Source organism: Micropterus salmoides, unplaced genomic scaffold, assembly GCF_014851395.1.
Source record: "Micropterus salmoides isolate LMB-PRFRI ecotype aquatic unplaced genomic scaffold, ASM1485139v1 Ms_hic_scaffold_2, whole genome shotgun sequence".
NCBI lineage: Eukaryota > Metazoa > Chordata > Actinopteri > Centrarchiformes > Centrarchidae > Micropterus > Micropterus salmoides.
In genome coordinates, this window is record NW_024041150.1 from 1,147,555 (window position 1) to 1,168,469 (window position 20,915).

Consider the following 20,915-nt stretch of genomic DNA (forward strand, 5'->3'; position numbering starts at 1 on the left):
TGGTCAAGTTCAGCTTCAAACTTTTCCCATTTGCTCCCTCGCTCTCTCTCTCTCTCTCTCTGGTGTGACTGTCAGCTGTGTGTCAGAGGAGGTGCTGAGGTTCAGATAAACCCACCCTCCTGGTGTGCGCTGTAACACCAATGGAGCACTTCCTAAAAATAGCACAGAGAGGTCAGCCAGTGTGTGTGCACATAATTCGCGTGTGTGTGTCTTTTAAGGAAAGGTATGTTATCGTTCTTCTTGTGATCTTAATGCAAGATGATAACAGAGGTGTGATACATGCAAAGACACACTGAAATGCACACACACACACACACACAGATGATGACAAGAAGGAAAGGTCTGCTCAGGCTCTCCTCGTGTCTCTACATCATTGAATCTCTGGTTCTTTCAGAAGAGATGATCAAACCCTTGGGTTGAATCTAATTTACAATTTTCATTATCAATTAATATTTTGGTTGTTTTTTCATGAATTATTTTATGCTTAAAATGCCCAACAAAAGTATTTAGGATATAAATTTTGCTAGAAAAGCAGCAAATCCTCTTGTCCTTGAAGTTCTAACCAGTGAACGTTATAACGTTGTAATTTGTGCTTGATAAATTACTTGAACCTCAAAAAACTCTAAATTCACTGAAGACTAAATTACTAATGTTTCAGGATTGTACAGCCAGCGCGAAGCACCATGATATACTTCATAAACATAAAAACATTTGATACACACAAAATCTTTACATGTCACACAATTTTTGTAACCTCTCACTCAAAGAGCAAAATGTCATCTCAAATCTCCAAAACCATTAGCTATTTCTCAGCCTTTCACGCAGTTTTCAGTTGCGTAAAACCCTTTTTTAAAACACTACACATAATTCTCTACTTAAGTCACAAAAATCTAACAGGAAGTGACTTGCTTTCCTTTCCAAAACACAACAAATCAAAACAACACTTATTCACCAGGTCACACAGCCACTCCTTGCATGTGCAAACACTAACGCTAACATTAACTGATCACTAACCAATCACTGCTTTAGTTTACAGTAGACCTATAGGTCATTGGCCAGATTACCTGTTTTGAACAATGGATGCCTACGATGGACAGAGAGCAAGGGGCGGGGGGGGGGGGGGGGGTCAACAGCAGGTTGACCATGAGAGAAGCTGGACTCAGAGTTAAGCCCAACTTGAGTCGCTTTTCATTGGCGTCCATAATTTGAACCTTCAGAAATTAAAAATTCTTTCTACAGTACATTATTGTAAAATAAGTATACATTTGTTGCAATAAAAGTAAAACTTACACTTTTGGTTTACATATGTTTATGGTTTGCTTTCCCTGTATGCTACTCACCTGTCAGCAGATTACTTTCACTCTACAACATTATATGGAAATGTACACATAAGCCTATGAAAGACAAAAGTGCTTTAGATTTGGAACAACAGTGTGCAAATGGTATATCAAAGAACTTACTATCTTGAAAAAAGTGTTTGCCATCTGATGCAAATGCTTCATTTTGGAATGTGCTTGTGACATTTTGAATGCAGTGTAGGACATTTGAGACATTTTGCATTTTGTGTGAGCAGTTGTGGGAATTGTGTGTAGAGTTTTGAAAAAAGGTGACATGGTTTTGAAAATGTGTGAAGCAGTTGGAAAAAAACTGTAAGTTAGTAAACTGAAGTAACATCCTATGAAAGTACCTCTTATAACTCCATGGTAGTTTATTTGGAAATTTGATGTCATTGAACAAATAGAAATATACAATATATGTATATAGTTTTGTTGTGATGGAAGGTACAAGCTGCCATTACCTGAAGCTGTTTTGAACTAGACTTGTTTATCAGTACCACACATCGTGCAGGCTTTGTAAAAAGCATGAATTACTGTTTAAAAGTTCAGCTTTGATGAGAAGGTCATAAACATTATTTATCGTGAAGGAATACTGATAAGGATTCAAGACTAAGGATAGTCTTGTTCCAACTTAATGGCTTGTCTGTTGGAACAGATGAGAAAGAGGCAGGAGTTTCAATGCAAAGAATTTGCGATCTATGCTTTTTAGTATTCAAATTAAATGATTTAATCAATGAATTGTTTCAGCACTAAACCTAACCATGTAGTTTTGTTGTCTAAACCAGACTTTTTACAACGTTAACTACTACTTTTATTTTGAAAGTTTAACCAGACATTACATATGTATTGTCGCCAACTGGACTGCGGAGCTCTAGACGTTAGTGCGTTAAAAACGCAACGCCAAGGGGTCTTGACCAAGCGTCCATATGTGACGAGAAGAGAGTGAGAATGTGTTGCAAAGGGTTTTCCACAGGTGAGCTGGCTGCCAATTTTGATTCTGAGGCTCTGTCCATCCAGGAAGGCAGGTAGAGGAAGGATAGAGTGGGATTCAGGTCTGGAGTTGCGTGAAAGACGGCTTTTGCCAAAATGAAATGAAAATGAAAAAAAGTTCAAGGAAGGTGCAGCTTTCCACTGTTTTATCGCCTTTATCTAACTCACATACTGTGTTGGTTTTGTTCTTATTTAGGCAGAGAAGTCTTATTTTCTACTTCTTTTGTTTTGTTGCCCAGTAGTTAGTCCCTCGTTTAGGAGGGATCTCTTTTGATAATATTGTTTTCATTTGTTTACGCAGCACCATTTTCCATTTGTAGATGTTGGTGAAACTCTCGCCTTCAAATATTCAACTTCCTTTTACTAAGAACAACTGGTTTACGTGTACGTCTCTTTGGGTTCTCTCCGGGTGCTCCGGCTTCCTCCCACCGTCCAAAGACATGTGGCCTAGGTTAACTGGTGGCTCTAAATTGTCCTTAGGTGTGCGTGCGTGCATGGTTGTTTGTCTATGTGTGGCCCTGCGATGTACTGGATGTACCTCACCTTTCACCCGATGTCAGCTGGGATTGGCTCCAGTCCCCCGTGACCCTGTATGCAGGATATGCGGTTGACCTCATTTTTAAGAACCCGTGTTGAATCAGTCAGGTCGATTATTCAAGATCCAACTTGTGAGCCTCCGGTTAAGTATTGTTGTTCACCAGCATGTTTTAAGTGTCACATGGTGTAACCACAGTTTCAGATGAATTGAAGGGGAACTCTGATCTTTACTACACACACACACACACACACACACACACACACACACGCACACAATAATCGCCTGGAGGAATCAGTCTCCATTTGACACTATCACAAGTTCACTAGAAAAAAGACATCTTCCATGCTGACAAAAGAAGCCTTGAGCTAAATTCGGTTATTATATTTAACCCCTCTGTCATCCTGAGGTCACGGATGGTTGTCACTTTACTGCACAGTCTGCTGTGACTCAGATGACTTGTAGCATTATTAATTTATTTGACGTATTGTTTATTTACAGTTAGACAAATAAATTAGCTTAGATTTATGAGTTGAATTGAACTGACCTTGAGTTACAGTGAAATTGCAAAAAGAAAAGTGGGATACCAAAAGTATATAACAATACAATTGTTCCCATGACGCCTCTGCAGGGGCCCTGACAAACAGCAGGAAGACATGATCCCTTACCGGCTTCCCACATCATCAACTGACTATTGTATTTGTTAGAAAGGCCAGAAGCAATGCTCCTTATATTTCCATTTAGAATTTTGTGTTAAAAGACGTGAATGGACACACAACACATAAGTGCAGTGTAGGTATACAGTATCTAGTCTATGTACTGCTGAATCCAAAAGGAGAGTCCTACATTTGTCTTATTTATTTATCATGAGCGTTTTTGTCTTCAATACGTCTTCTGTTTCTATATCAGCAGAGTGACACGTGTTATTTTGTCATTTTTATAAATGTCTTGTGTATCCAATCAATAATGCAAACTAAAAAAATAAATAATTCATAAAAGTAATGACACATTTCATATTAAAGGAGCAGTGCAACATTTTAGGTCATAAGCAGTGAGCTGGTATACAGGCATTGTTTTAGACAGAGTGTGAGGAGCAAGCTTGTTAAAGTATGCTCGTAGAGTCCTCTGATGTTTGACTGGTCCACCAATAGGGGAGAAGTTAATCACTTGACACACAGCCCCTCCTTATTTGCATAATGAGGCAGAAATGCATAGAGAAAAGTAAAAAGGACATGCAGAAATAAATACCATTGGGGAAATAAATAGGGCAGAAATGCAAAGGAAGAATAAAACAGACAAAAATAATAAAACACACACATAAATAAATACATTTAAAAGTAATTAATAAAAAAAGTTGAAGATGATAACGGACAATAAATAAATAAGGTAATTATTATAAAGGTGAATAAATAAATATTAAAATATATATATACATTTATGTCTCATTGTATAATTTAATTACTGCCTACATTTATTTATTTACTTTATTTTTTGAGCATTTAATCAGATGCTTATTTATTTATTGAGCATTTAATTATTTCTGTATTTATTTCTTAATCTGTCAGGATCAGTCCTCCATACTCATTTAACTCTTGGTAAGAAAAAGCATACTTCCAGAAATGTCAAACTATTCCTTAAAGTAAAATGTAGCAATGAAGATCACAAATTACTAAGAGTTACAAAAGAGTTGCTGCTCTTTAAATTATACGATATTATTAGAATTATTATCTGTATTCAGCACAAGTTGATGGAAACAATAGTTATTTGATGATTGGCTTGCTGACTTTTTTGGAACTTTGTTTAAAAATTGGACAAAATGTATATGGGAACTTTCTATTTATCTATTTTCTCGCACTTAGAGTGTTCAAGCCTACCGGTACTTTAAATTTAAGTTGGTTCTCAGTCACACTGACAAAGCGACCGAACACAGAGACGAAGTGAGACAGAGAGAGAAGGAATGCAGGACTGGGACCTGCAGCCATTGTGTCCTCATACAATATCTGACTTCCTTTAGATGCCAGACACCACAAACACACACACACGTACATACATAAGAGTTGAATAGCAGGCAGCAAGGCACCAGGCCCATTTCCTCTGCTGCAGATGTAGGCGATGGAGAAAGAGAGAGAGGGAGGGAGGGAGGGAGAGAGAGAGGGAGAGAGAGAGGGAGAGAGAGGCTGGTACAAACTACAGTCTCACACATATTTCAGTTCAGACCTCTGGACACACACTGCTGTCATCTGTCTGCTGCTGGACCACCTGTCTCACTTTCAAATCAACTGTATTTCTTTGTACACTTGTTCATCTGTTTGTTTCGGTGTTTTTGAAGCCGTTCTTCTTCATTCAACTTAAGTTGGACAGCAACACACAAAAGTTGCGACTAGGGGAAGACATTAATACACATAAAACAACTGGAAGACACTTGAACCGGTGCAACCACCTCTCATCTTCGGCTGCTGGCCGCTGAGGTTCACTGGAAGGGGAAGAAATGCCTTGCTCAAAGGCAGCTCAGTAAAAACTCCTGAGGGAGAGGAGAGCAGCCGCTTTACCAACTTTGTCAAGATTTTCTCAGGACTACTGTGATTCCCTGCCTCTTACTCCTAAATCAGGTAAAGTGTGTATATTCGTCCACCAGGTAGATTCTTAAACCCAACACATTGAATAGTTTGGCAACTAAACACAAATTTCAAGTATTTAAATTTGATTCAACTTTCACCATTTTTGAGTTTCCTTATTAATCATATCCCTGTCATAGTAGAACTAAATACATTTACTCAACTACTGTACAAATTTGAGGTACTTGTACTTGAGTATTTTTCTATTTTATGCTACTTTATACTTCTACTCGACACCATCTCAGAGACAGATATTGTACATTTTACTTCACCACATTCGTCTGCCGGCTTTTGTTACTTTCCAGATTACAAAAAGTAACGAAAGCCCTCTTGTCTTGTGAAAACCATGTATCTCCAAAGTTGGTGATTTTGAATTAGAATCGTTCTGATAAACTAAAGGATAAAGTTTGTTTATGATGAAGTCATCCTCCTTCTTAAGCTAAATAAACAATTTGAACCCCTCCTGGATCAGCGGAAAAATGCATCGTCACAAAGCTGGAAACAGGGCTGTTTCTGAGCTCATGAAAAGTTCACTTTTTAGAGATATGTGTTTCTCACAAGACAGCAACATTACAAATATTTGATCTTATAGAATATGATGCTTTGCTGTAGATTAAATTACCCAACAGCATATAAAAGTGTTTAAACGAGCTCAACAACAAACATCTGCTGCAGTAAATGCAACTTAGACATTAATGCAGCAGGAAAATGAATCTAGAAACATCAGATATAACAGAGAAACACTGACAGGGAATATTTTACTGAGTACTTTTATTTAAGTAAGGTTTTAATTGCAGGACTGTTATAATGTAGTATTTTCACAATGTCGTATTACAGAGTACTTTTACTTAATTAAAGGATCTGAATACTTCCTCCACCACTGGAAACAACTAACTCTCCACTCAAACTAACATTTGTGACATTTCTCAAAAAGCATTTTGAGAAAGTGCTCAAAACAGCCATGTTAGGCCTATAAGTTAGGTGTTAACATTTAAATGCAGAAACAAGAAAACCATCGCAGGTTTAACAGGCAGAGTAGCTGTGGTCAGGAATCAGCCGCTGTCATCATAAACAAAGTGCACCTCCGATATCTGATATCCGATATCTGATGTGTCAGTGACAAACAGGCAGACAGATGATTTAATAAGGCCGTATTCTGGCAAATAATGTCTAAAGTTCTTCAAACTTGTGTTAAGATTATTTCCTTCCAAACTTCTTAGCATGAGGGGAAAAACTAAAATATAAATATAAACCAAACAAATGTTATTTGTAAATGTTTCAGGAATCAGTGAAAAAAAAGGCTTTTTGATTAATGTGAACACATTTGTTATCATGTTGACCTATTAATACCTTGTAAAATATATATAGTGTAAGTTATAAATACTGTTTATTATCAGACTAAAAACATCCTCAGGTCTAACGGTTTATCATTTATTATTGTAAACCAGCAGAGGATCTTTGGGTGTGTGTGTTCGCCCGTTATCAAGACAGGATGCAGAACAATGCTGAGTGCTGGGTAATAGGCACACATACACACAAACACGGACACACACGTTTGCAAAGGTCAGGCGAAAGTCTATACAAGGAAGTAATATTGTTATTAATGATGCTGGGAGCACTTGTGAAAGACATAAATACACACAAATATACACACACACAGTTTGTTCAAAGCTATTGGGTTTTACAAAAACAGGAAGGGAGGGGCATTTAAGGGACATTTAATAAATAAGGGACTATCAATGGTTTAATGTCTTTTTTTCCCCACAGGCAAAGTTCGTTTTAGTCTTGTTCATAGCTTTTTATTTGAAATTAGGACCGTTTGAACCATGAGTCTTCTGAAACAGACTTTAATAATTGAATCCTACAGTTAAAAAAATACAAGTTGAAGTTATCTATTAATGATATAGATCAGCGATCAGTCACATGTGCGGCCCCACCATAAACATGTGTTTGGCTTGTTGTTGATCCACTGGATGTTTGAGCTTCACTGTACAGAATGATGCATGTGCAGATACGCATCTGCTGAAGGAGGAACGTTTCTCTGTGCTCAACTAAAATTTCAATTTAAGACATGGCTGTACGAGCAGGACTTTGTCACATTACAATTCTGCAAGCCAATCAGGATCCAGTATGCAACTTACACAAGTGTCATGTGGAAACTTAAAACCTGCTGTGCAGATATGAAAATGAACTTTTCAGTGAAGTAGGAGACATCTGGTGTGCAGCAGCTAAACTTTTCAAACAGGCAATATTTCCATATTCAGCCCATCGTCACCTCAAAAACGGCCATGTAAGTTGTTTATTAATTCAATTCAATTCACTTCAAATTAGCTTTATTGGCATGAATGTGTAACAACAAGATTGCCAAAGCATCATATATACAACACCAAAGAGGTGTTATATCAATTATCAATTATTATATAGCTTATTATGACCCCTATTTGCAATTTCTGGTAGGCCGCAACCTCCAGTGGCAGAAGAAGTCAGGTGACGTAGTATAAAGAGCAACAAAGAGGGTGGTGGGGTGGACGGATGTGTCAAGTTAGCTAAGGACTTTCACTCAGGAGAACGATGTTCGAGTCCTGTATAGAAGAAAGTCAAAGATGACATGTTAATAACATTTTGTAGATGACTCACCTCATGTGACTAACTTTACTTATGTCACGTGATGTATTTATTTTAACCCAAACCAACTTTCCAACGGACATAGATGTCGTTTAAGAACACTTGACAATTAAGCTATTTTGACATTTGGTATGAGGACGTGTTGGCATATTCATAGATTCTGGATATTTGTCCACGAGGGAGAACGAGTGGATGTCATTTAGAGAATTTGTAACAAGATTATTGAACTTTGTTGTGGAAAAAAAAGCTCAGACACACATTAGTATTCAAAGCAGAGCATCTTTATATGCCTTTTAAAAAGTATACACTGGAACAGTGTATACTTTTTAGTTGTGAGTTGTTCACTAGATAACCCAAAGAACAAAAGTGGCAACAATATTCATCCGATCACACTAAAAATATCTAGAGATGCAGTTCTCTTGTGTGCCTTTCTTTCTCCTCTTAATAATCTACCCCACGCTGCTATTCTGGCCAAGAGATAATTTATCTCAAGGGACTTAAATAAAGATGAAAAAAATAATTTTTTTATTAACTTACAACTATCTAAAACATAAATGGGAACAACATGTGCTTTTGGTGTCAGGGCGAAGACTTCTTAAAAAACCTTTGCATTGACTTTCAGCTGTCTTACAGGGAGAATTGCGGGGGAGGAGGAGATTTTCTGTAATAATAAGTAACAATGCAATACATGTAACCTTTTAGTCTCTTTTTTATAACTCTACATCAAAGTTATGAGGAAATTACCTCTTACTGAGTCATTATTACAAAACACAACATCACTGGAACGTGTCATGCAGTCAGATTACCGGGAAATTTACTTTCTTGTTCTTCAGCGAGCACTTACTCCCTGGACAAAAACTTTTTTAACTTCACTTCTGGTTCTAATGAACACCAAAGCCTCTTTAGGGACTGCTAGCCAAGCTTCAGACTTCTGGTCTTATTTGTGTTTTACAGAGGAGGAAAACAGTAGTAGTACACACAGCATACATAAACATACCCACATATCCACAGTGACAGAGAGAAGGACAGACTATGTGTGTGTTTACAGTCGACGTCTAGTTTTCCTTCCCCAGAGACAGACGGAGGGAAGTGTGGGAACCGAGTATGAAGCTAAACTAAGACATGGGCGCAGACATTTTTATTAATGGGGTCGAGGCCAGGGTGGAGAGAGGGTCACGGGGTCAAGATAATATAAGAACACACATACACACACTTGCTAACCACCATCAGACACCAAGCAGTCAGGTTGCAGCAACAACCAGAACAAACTGTGTTCTTCAGTGGTGTTTCCATCCAAATTTAGTGCAAATATTTTATGAATTTTCAGATCATTGGCAAAAGAAAAAGTGAATTTATGTGTGTTTTATGACTGCATATTAGGGCCATCGTGGTTTTGTGCAGGCGGGATATGGGGCAATAATCTGAAGAAAAAACACATTCTGAAATTAAAGTCTTACATTTATGAGAAAAAAGTGGCACTTTATTACTTTATTATTAATGCAAGACAAGAGTCAGTGCAGGCATAAGAGGGGGAGGGCCAACAAAGCCACAGATCTTAGCCAGTTTTTTATGGTTTTGGTCTTTGAGATGGTATCTCATGATACTTGTTGGCTAAGTAACAAATTTTCTGCCTCAGTGTCCTGTCTTTGGTCTAGGACAAGCCAGAGATTCTTGTTCTCCACCTCTTTCTTCACCTCCTCCTCCTCCGCTCTACTCTTGCTCCGCGTCCTCCTACTCTTCCTCATTCATTTAAAGAACATTACTGTCTCCTTATCAGTCCACACTGATCTGGGCGTTTCCTGCTAACAATTGATCTTAGTTAAAAGAGTTTTCTACGAAAGCTCTTAGATTTCTACTTATGCTTCTAACTGTATGCTTAAGTCTATATAACATACTGCAGTCACAATATCTCACATCTTGTATATCTTCTTATTGTGCAGCCCTTTAAGAATAACAAAACATTTTAATGTAAATTTAAAAAATAAATCCAGAGGTCTGTGTGTGAGTTTTAGTGACATTGATATTCTATCAAAACAGATATAACGTTCAATGCAACAAGCTAACAGGTTCTGTATGTTTAAAGGTGGCTGTTTGCTTTATCTAAGGAACACGTTTTCACACTATCTGAGTTTTGGCATTCTGGAAAATGTGGGAAATAACTAACCGAAGCAAAAGTAGATCGTGGATAGGCAAAAATAGATGCATAATCTATGTAGAATAGTTTTACACAAAATAAGTCCCAACATTTATTGAACATAATAAACAATTTGAGATATACATTGGTGCAGCAGTATGTAAGGGTGGAGAGCGCTGTAACATTTTCTTTGGCTGAAGTCTCGTACATATTTGTCTCTGTCAACAAATGAGCCACCTGACCCTGCTGCAGACATGACACCTGTGTGTGCTGTCTGTTCCTCAGGTGAGTCTCTTACCTGCAAAGTGACTGCTGAGAATAAATCTGAGCTGAGCCTGTGATCGGTCATGGCAGACTGGAGCCTGCTGGGAAACTTCTTGGAGGAGGTACAAGAGCACTCTACCTCTGTCGGCAAGGTATGACACACAAACAGACGCGTACATGTACACACTGCACATACTGTATACCAGCCAGCGCGGCACCAGAGTGACTTCCTCTGGACATGCTGGGAAAAAAGATAAACAGACATAAACATACTCAAAATAAAACATACTCAAAATAATACAGTAGTATATTTCTAAAATCATCATGTTTTTATTTTGAGCATCCTGACCCATTGTCTAATTTAATAATAAGCAGAAGTTTATGTTAGCATGGGTATGTTTGTTTACATTGTACATCCCTAGAAAAAATCATTAAGCTTTAAAATAATCTAAAATAACAACAAAATGTTTTATGTAACTGCCTCAAAAATACCCCAATACCTGTTCATATTATCTTAAAGTAATGCTTCTATTATAATTTCTCCTCACACATTATTTTTTATTTAATTTAAACTTTATTATCCTTGAGTACTGAAACAAAATGCGTGAGCAACATGTAATTTAGTCATTCAGTCATGTAGACAAAACCTTTTTATGGCATTTTCAAAAAATCCTCATTACCTCATTAGTTCTGTACAGTATCCATATTATTGTTTCTGATGGCTTGATATTTATTTTTATATATGTTATAAATATCTTATTTGCTGTTTTTCTCTCCACAGGTGTGGCTGACCATCCTGTTTATCTTCCGTATCCTGGTGCTCGGTACTGCTGCCGAGTCATCATGGGGAGACGAACAGGAAGATTTTGACTGTGACACTGAACAGCCGGGTTGCGAGAACGTTTGTTACGATCAAGCTTTCCCTATCGCACATATACGATACTGGGTAATAAACACAACCTAACGTCATGTGATGAATACAGAGATAAAATGATGTGGGAAAAGGCTACAAGTCGCATTTACTTTATGGTGTTGCTTACCAATGTTTAAAGTATGCCACAAGTTTTAAGCTTTCCTTTTATTTCAGTACAGAAAATTAACTTGCAGCTGCTGGGTCCTTGTTTTTTTATATCACAGCTAATATTACACCCTTTTCTTTATGCGCTTCTGCAGATGCAAGCAAGGACTGATGTTGCATTTAAGGAAACTCTACCATCTAGATTTGTGAAGTCTTTTACATAACCTAATCATATTATATAGGAACATGGGTCATGGAGAAGATGTGAGAAGTCTCAGATGTTAGAGCACGCCTGCTTGTACCAGCATTACCATTGCAGTGACCAACATACTAAACTGGATGCACTGAAAGGCAAATCTCCCTCTAATTGAAACATGAAAGACCAGTTTGAATGGATATTCAGAGTCCTGCAAGTTGAAATTGGGGCATGGGAAACAAAACAAATTTGCAAGACATATCACACATTATCATAGTTGAATCTGGGAGCAGTAAGAATGCAATTAATCTTCATATTTATGGTGTGTTTTTACGTGGTTAGCAGTGATGCATAGTCTTTTAGAAATGTGGTAAATTGCCTCAAACTTGTTAGCTTCGTCATTTAATTTTAATTCAACTGGTTTTAATTACAAATCTTGCTCGTCTCCTCCCAGGTGCTCCAGATTGTGTTTGTGTCCACTCCAAGTCTGATCTACATGGGCCACGCCATGCACACTGTTCGCAGAGAGGAGAAGAGGAGGAGCAGAGAGGAGGAGGGGGGAGGGAGGGAGGAGGACCCAGGAGGAGGTGACGGAGGAGGAGGAGGAGGAGGAGGAGGAGGAGGAGGAGAAAAACAGGGGAGGGAAGGAGAGGAGGTTGAAGGAAATGAGAAAAGCGAAGGTCCATCAGCAGGTCGAATCCGTCTGAAGGGAGCGCTGCTGAAGACCTACATACTGAGTATTCTGATACGAAGCATCATGGAGGTACATGATACAATTACTGCTGCTGCCCTACTACTATCAGCTCTGTGGGTAAATAAAAAAGTTTTAGTTTTGAGGCACATTTACTGTTTGGTTCAGTACAGCACCCATTTCTAGCAGCAGTAGGCAGCTGTTTTCAGCAAACCAGCATTGATAATGTTGATGTTGAGGCAGAAGTACAATTAATTAACAAGTTATGGTTTCCCTTTTTTTTATTATTATTTTGTTATTAGTGATTAAGTAAAGCAGATTATCTCTTATCTGTGCTCCATTGTGTTGTACATTAGCCATGACAATCTAACATACTGCATGATATATCATGATAATCCAAGGAAGGTTAAGATCAAGAGCAACTGGACTTGGTTATAGAGACTCGAAGCAGTTCGCCCCTTTCTTAGATGAGGGACGAAACGTCTTTGAGTATCCTCAACCAAGTCCAGTTGTCTCCCTGATTTTAGCCTTCCTTGGATTACTAAGACCCGGATGAATGATAACCTTTGAAGATATCATTATAATGGTATTTTAAACCAAAACGTACTTGAATGAGAGATTAAAGCAAAAAGGAGAAGGGGGGTAAATAAAACACTATAAATCAATATAGTGTAAAACCAGTGGTGGCAAATAACCAAGTACATGTACTCGCGTTCTGTACTTTAGTACAGTTTTGAGGTACTTTTATTTGAGTAATTACGTTTTCTGCTACTTTATACTACTACTACACACTAAAAGATCTGAGTACTTTTTGTTTTGAGTAAAACAATGCAGCTGACTGTGATTGGACGCCCATACAGGTGGTGTTTCTGTGTCTCCAGTACTTCCTATATGGAGTCTTCCTCAATCCTCTGTATGTCTGCAAGGTAAAACCCGAAACCCAGATCATTTTGAATTCCTGCTACATCTAAAACAAGATATTCAATTATATACTCTCCCTCCCTCTCAGGCCTGGCCGTGTCCACATCCAGTGAACTGTTATGTCTCCAGACCGACAGAGAAAAACATCTTCATAGTGTTCATGTTGGTTGTGTCGGCTGTCTCTCTGGTCCTCAGTGTGCTCGAACTGCATCACCTGGCATGGAGACGCTGCTGCAGGTGCGTGTTCTTATTCATAAACGCATTGATTTGAGTTTAAAAAAAGACAACATTACTGCAGGAAATTACCATAGGCTCTCTGTAACATCTAAAACACCACAAAGCCATGGATGTATGTGTGTTAAGTCCTCTGCTCTCTGGAGAAATCCAGGAACAAGTTAGTTAGTAAAAAACAAAAAAACACTATAACACTAAACACTATAGACACTATTGTACTTCAACACAATATAAAGACCCCATGAAGAACGATTGAGTCAAAAACCAACCAGTGGTGCTGTTGGGAAAGGCATTTTTTTACCTCTCTGCCAATTAAATGGCTTTCAAGAGATCTTGTTATCTTGATTTTGTTGACTAAATTTGCACTTTGACCTTACATATCTGAGATAAATAACCCATCATGGTGAGCGTCCCATTTATTAATTGGTCAGAGTTAAAGTATCATTGTCATGTTTGCTGCCTGGTGGTTAAAGGTAGCTTTGACATGTACATGTTGCTGATGCTAAATTCAGAATGTTTTACGTCTAAACATCCTGGGGTTGCAAAGCAGCAGTACCTTTTTTAACAGAACAAGCGATGATCATAAAGGTGACTAAATATTAAAGTCTGAAAGCTTTAAAAAAAGCTTAAAAATAAATAAATAAAAAAGAGTAGCCTGTCCCAAAAAAAGGATTGAATTAAAATGTATAGAGTCAGTAATGCATGGATATGCAGTTTTTGGGGGAAGGGGAACTCCACCGATTTTAAGCATCAAAGTCAATTTTCGCATCACAAGGAGTCCCATTCAACCAAAAACAGCTGTTTAATGTTGTCTGTGGCTCTGGGGAACTTCTGTAAAGTCTGAGATTATAAATGTGATGATATTATCAGGGTTACAGTAACTTGGATCAAGCTTGGGGACTTAAAACGTATAACAGAAAGCCTGTGTTTCAAGCTAGGGGCACTGACTTTAAAATAAATGGGCATTTACCAGGAAGGGAGATTCAAATAAAAAGCCACACATGAATGTAGAGGTTTTTGCAGCTTGAACTATACTAGGGACTGAAAGTCAGGATATCTTGGCCTTTAACTTTATGGAGGTAAAATACTACATTGTTGGCTTATAACCAGAACAAAAAAATATGACCACATTACTCCTATTTTAGCTTCATTACACTGGCTCCCAGTGTGTTTTAGAATTGACTTTAAAATGTTATTGATCACTTTTAAAGCTCTTCATGGCCTCTCGCCTTGTTATATTTCTGACCTTTTAGTCCCATACGCACCAGCACGTACCTTGAGATCCTCGGGCAGAGGTCTGTTGTCTGTTCCAGAGTCTCGACTGAAAACTAAAGGGGACAGACAAACAAAGTTCTTGAAACATCTAAAGTACATTTCCCACACCGAGAGTTCTATAACTATTTTCAGCCCCCTGTGATTCAGCTTTTACTTCCTGTAATTACACGTAAAAGCCGAACTGTGTGAACAAAAACCCTGGGGCCGGAAACTGGGTGCCCACTTCTTCTGAGAACAAACAGCCAACTTCCAGAACATCAAATAGCATATTAAACCTGACTTACTTATTGGTTCTACAAGAGCACATACCATAGTTTAACAACTTCTTACTGGAACTCATGCTACAGTTAAAACATCTTGTTTACTAATCTAGTTCTTTATGGTGAGATTGTATCGTATCTGTTAACTGGCTAAAACTCTCTTGCAGGCAGTTCTTCACAGAGAAGGCCGTCACTCCTGCCAATGCTTTGCTGGCGCGACAGCTCTCTCTGTCTCCTCCACCGCCGTCAACCCCCCCTCCAGACTTCAGCCATCGTGTGATTGGCTCCTCACACTTCATGCCCCTCCCTTTCCCTAACCACCGTCTGGCTAACCAACAAAACTCTGAGAACATGGCCACAGAGAAGCACAAAATGGCCGTCGCTGTGGAGGGGGTAAACGTCCTCCAGATGAGCTGCTACCCTCCCGGGTGGCAGGGCGCTAGTAATAATCAGATCCAAGATGGCGGATACCTGACGACCGATACTAACTGCTACAGCCCTGGGAGCAGGGAGATCAGCTGCCCTAAGATCCTAAATGGCGGCCCAGACGAGCTGTTGCTTTGCCCAAATGGAGGGCTCTGTCAGACAGACAAACGAAGATTCAGCAAAACCAGCAGAACCAGCAGCCGCACTAGAGCAGATGACCTCTCTGTTTAGAAAGAAAGACGAAACTGATGAGTTCAGCTCCTCATACACCTGCTACATTACATGCTGCCCATTTAGCATGAATGCTAACTCTGTTTTTCTGCCATTAAAAAGAGTGAAACTCCACTCTGACTTGATTAGGAGATAATTCCTTCAGACATTATTCTGCTCGTAACACGACAACAATGGAGAACTCAAAGATTGCACTAAACTCTGACCACAATCGGACTTTGGGGTGTTCAGGTTAAAGTTTAAGTCTGTATGTGTGTTTTTTTTTAAATCAAAAAACAGGACAGTACATGTAGAGTTGTCATGAGAGTCATCTAAATGCAGACAATCCTTAAAAGCGGCTCACACTGTGATTTTACCCAACACTTTTGAAGCTTGAAGGCGCAACTGAAATCTTCCATCCATTTGTAGCCGCAAGCTGAATGTCTACAAACCTGAGATGAGAAAGAGATCACAATCACAATGCACTCAACGTTTAGGTGCTATGTATATTTTCCTCAAGCCTACTATGGTTTGTTACTTTTTGAAAATATTACAATTTCTAAACTGTTTTTATTTATGCAGTTCAGTGACACATTTTTGCTGAAACTTTTATACAATCGTCAGCTGTAATATTTACATTTATCTCTAAATTTCAGAGGAGTGGACACGAGTCACATGATTTGCACTCTAGTCAGATTCAAGTCACATATGTTGACTTTACAAAATCAAAAAAGACTTGCAGCTGGACTTACCATCAGTGACTTGTGACTTCACTTGGACTTGAGCGTTTTGACTTGAACTGTCTTGATAGCCTCCCCGAGCCCAAATATAAATTATGATATAAAAACAACTGTGTGCAACGCATCAGTTTAACAGATTACAGTTTGAATCCAACAGCAAGCAATCAAACTGTGTGAGCAGAGAAAAGTTGCGAGTGCAGAATCCCAAAAGTTGTAATTTTGGGATATAAAGACTATGCTGTAGTCAAGAAAAAGATGGCCGCAACTTGCAAAACAAAAATTAGCGATAGAGATACAATAACTTCCAACTTTGTTTGACATTTGAAGCTGCACAAAAAAACGATATGTCGTAGTTAATACAGCCGACAGCACATTATGACCTGTGTAGGACTCGAAACTCAAAATTTAGGACTTTGGACTTGCCAGTCTCGACTTGAGACTTGACCTTGACACTTGAGTGCTAAGACTTGAGACTTACTTGTAAAACAATTATTTGGTCCCACCTCTGCTGACTTTTGGTGAAAGTTTATCACTCTCAAAGACTGGCCATTGCTGCAGAGGAAGATTTTATTTCATTTACAGCCCTCAAATCTCCCTATGCAAGTGACGACTGAGCCAAACAACTGTGAAAGTCAAAACACTGGGGGTGTTTGGGAACTGACCCCCCTTAAGCAACCAAAGTTTTATCTGTGGACTGAGCCCTTAACTCACTCATTTTCTGGCTGAAATTGTCGTCGGACGCTGAAGTAGTGAATTAACAGGAACTTAACTTGTGATATATGTGAAATTTTTATTGTTATGAGCCTCAAAGAAACATTTTGTCTGTCATCATTTTTACTGTGTATCTAAGAGTGTAACCTGTTTTGGGCTTGTTTAAGTTTTAACTGCAGCAGTATCTGTTTCATTCCCATCGGATGCATATGTTTGTTCAACCTATTCATCGGTGAATATGAACATGAAGCACAAACACCGATTCCATCTTCACACCGGCGTGTTTTAACCATTTCTTCACTTTTTAAAAGCTATGTTTTAATTTCTCATACTTGTCCTATATTGTTGTTGTAGTGTTGTCGTCAAGATGACGACTGGTGAGTTTCTGCTGCAGTTTCTCATTGTGGGTACAACATCTGGACTGAAGCACAATGGACTACAATCTCTATGATCTGAAATGTAAGGTTGTGTGTTTTGTTTTTAGTGGTTACTACGCAAGAGTACAACAAATTATACTTTTCCAAAAATCATTAGGTAATTACTACATATATGTGTGTAGATAGATATACTATCAACAATAATTTAAAATTGTCATTTCGTATATTGTAGTTTTATAATTATTATTCCACAACGCAGACATTATTCTTCTCACAGTATTGCCCAAGAAATCAGGGGGTAATAAGAGCCATACTGGACCTGTGTGTCCCGAAAGGCTACGGTGCGCAGAGGTCTTTTCGGATGCCCATCAAGCCGAGTGACGGGATAACCTCCATAGACCTGATCAATGCATTCTTCCACGTCTCCATCCTGCTGTCCCACAGGAAGTACCTGCGTTTTGCGGTTTTGCGAGATGGATTGACACAGTGGCCAAAATGTGTAATAACAGCTTCTGCATGTGTCACTGGAGCAACAATACTTTTTTCCCACAGACTTATAATGTGTAAGAAGCGGCTGTTGAAAAAAAGTGGAAATGACTTGTTTCACTTCCAGATTTTGATCCATTCAGTCTGAAAGTCTAGAAGAGCCGCACGATTAAATCATTTTATCCCAGTTTAGGTTAGCAGAGGGCTGAACCGGTTAGCTAGGCTATGCTTGCCACAGCGTGCTACTTTTTCATATGTGGAAAAATATCGAAACTTCGCATGTGCAGAGTGAATCAGGTGATTAGTAACTTGTTCCTGATAGGAGAAATTGGACGGGTTACAACTGACCTGTGTTACAACCATCCCTGGTCTCCCCTACTGCTATAATAATTAACACTACTTGGAGGTAACTAAGTGATCTGTGAAGTTTGAGAATACGCATTTATCATTTGTGAACATTCATTTTACAAATAAATACCTGTGATATGTGTAGTTCAGAAATGGCCGGCCACTGCTGCTGTGGACTATCGTTATGCCCACAAGAGATCGCATTTCACCACATGAAGTCTCTTCGTATGTCCACTTCTGACCAAGTGACTTCCTTTCATTGTTACACAAGAGCTGGACAAAAGAGAAACTTCAGTGATGGACAGTTTAAGACAGGGACACACAGGAATAAAAAAAGCATGTCTGGTTCTCATGGCAAATGTCCAGCTTGGATCAGGAGCTGATGGGAGAATTCCCAGAAAGGTCATCTGAATACATCAGGAATGTTTGGGAACTGCAACACTGAAGGGCTTTCTGTTTTCTTTCCCATCTGTGGTAGCAATGTTTTACACAACGCTGCTGCATGGGCGAAAACTCTCCAGCTTTTCGACTTTAGAGTGCATGAAAATAAAGCATCATTATATTAGTTCCTAAATGACTCTGTCCATCTTTATTAAATTGCATAGTAGGCCGCTGATGAAATCACCTGCTGGAATAACAACACTAAGTTAAGTGAGAAAAAGTCAGTTACATCATATGAATAGTTACACAATAGTTTTACATAAAGGTATTATTCCAATGCAAGAGAAAAAGGTAAAGGAATAATTATTTTACCCTACTATTAAGGAGAATCATATTTAAATGTTAAAAAGAAAAAAAGGAAATTAAGAGGTAAAACTTGACACTGTTACAATAAATTAAAATTGTTAGATGGACATTTGAATTAAAAGGTCAAAACTGAAAAAACGTGACATGCAATATGACTGAGCTGAAATTTTAAATTGGTAACAGAAATGGAAACCATATGTAATAAAAATGAAAATGGAAAACGAACTGCATAGAAGAGCCTGCTTGGGGGGAAAAGGGCTTAAATTTAAAGTTATAATGGAAAAGGAAAACATAAATATTCTCAAGACAACTGGAAAGGACAAAACTCAAACACCTCTAATTTTAATATCTAAATAAAGAATGTTAAAGTCGTCTGTGCTGCAGTCACTGGAAAACACGCCACCACAAAACAATTCTGTGGACAACGGCGTCCTCCTATGTCCAAATACATAACTGCAGGACTAAAATGACCACTAATGACCAAACACCATAATATATAATTAGTAACTGATTAAACAAAGCGTGGACAATACAGATAAATAAACCCACTGACATAATGGCTGTAATAACCCATCATGCTGAACTTGTTCTCTGATGTGAGGAGCACTTGAAGACTGGATGAAAACTGGATTTAGGTGCACGGGTTTTTCTGCTGGGTGACGGTTCATGTGTGCTGAAGTTTGTCTAATTTCCTGTGCCAGTTATAAGAGCTGTGTCTCTTTGTCTTTTATAAAGTTTATGGCCTTTCCTCACTAAAGTGTCAGTGTTACAACATTAAATTTGTCCTTGTGGGTTGCCGTGTTTCTCTACAGTGAGAAGGTCAAAGTGTCCCTTGTTACAAGGTTTTCATGCAATACGCATTGATCTTACTGTATTTAAGGTACTTCTGAGTACTTAAATGTGTTTTATCAAAGTAATTTTACAATTTCTTTTGCAATCTGGGTGTTTCTTACATTTTTTTATAATTACTATCAGTGTTAATAACATTTTACTCACCAGCTTAGCTCGGTGAGTTATGGGGGCGCTGCTTTACAACCGAGTTGTAGGTGATGATAAAGTAAACTACTAAAGGAAAAGGATTTTTAATTAAAGATAAATTTAGATAAAGTGCAATTACAGCTTTCTACATATAAAAAACATTGCAGAGTAACTGCAGGTATATAAAATAACTATAATTAGATACACAATCATTCTCAACAGCTGTTTAGCTTATGTTTATGAGTTTACAGCCTGACAGCACACATACCTTAATTTACTGTAGCTCTCTGTAACCTGGCAGGTTGTTTGAAGACAGATCCAGACATCTCTGCTGCCGACTGAGCTTTGATCGAGCTGCCCTCGGTTAATGAGCGGTGGGGGATTATATAACATAGGCAGTATATGACCAGGCGTGGCTCTTATAAAGCAGCCAAAAGTGATGATTTGCATTTACACAGGACAAAGGGGCAGACATTTTAACTTTCAAGGGTTGTAGTCCAATCAAATCTGTGCAAATCAAACAAGCATGTGCTCTTTTAACAGTAGGATCAGATTCACCCGACTAAACTGGTAATCCAAATTGCATACTCTGGTTTGATCAATAGAGAAGACACTGAAGGACAAGTGGTCTTTTCTCGTGCTCTTAAATATGTAAATACAAGCACCTTTACCCCTCAACAGCTGCAGACACATTTGTAGAATTGCTCTGCTCTTGACCAAAGCTAAAATCAAGAGTACTCGTAATATCAGATGTCGACTTTTACCGTTCAGCACTGTTACTAAGAAATAAACACCTT

The 20,915-nt window shown here is 38.4% G+C and overlaps 1 protein-coding gene across 1 annotated transcript; it reads left to right on the plus strand.

Annotated features, from left to right (window-relative positions):
- Nucleotides 1-5,037: 5,037 nt before the first annotated feature.
- On the plus strand, nucleotides 5,038-15,866 carry LOC119913319 (gap junction alpha-5 protein-like). Its single transcript, XM_038732725.1, has 7 exons — nucleotides 5,038-5,471; nucleotides 10,522-10,652; nucleotides 11,282-11,446; nucleotides 12,169-12,477; nucleotides 13,266-13,331; nucleotides 13,415-13,563; nucleotides 15,263-15,866. The coding sequence occupies exons 2-7, from the start codon at nucleotides 10,584-10,586 to the stop codon at nucleotides 15,750-15,752; spliced, it is 1,248 nt and encodes a 415-aa protein (XP_038588653.1). The 5' UTR covers nucleotides 5,038-5,471; nucleotides 10,522-10,583; the 3' UTR covers nucleotides 15,753-15,866.
- Nucleotides 15,867-20,915: the final 5,049 nt, after the last annotated feature.

Excerpts from the sequence above, each read along its gene's own strand:
- LOC119913319 (XM_038732725.1), top strand. The coding sequence starts at position 10,584 with ATGGCAGACTGGAGCCTGCTGGGAAACTTCTTGGAGGAGGTACAAGAG. Across the intron at positions 12,478-13,265 it reads TGATACGAAGCATCATGGAG|GTGGTGTTTCTGTGTCTCCA; the intron begins GTACATGATACA and ends ACGCCCATACAG. Across the intron at positions 13,564-15,262 it reads GCATGGAGACGCTGCTGCAG|GCAGTTCTTCACAGAGAAGG; the intron begins GTGCGTGTTCTT and ends ACTCTCTTGCAG.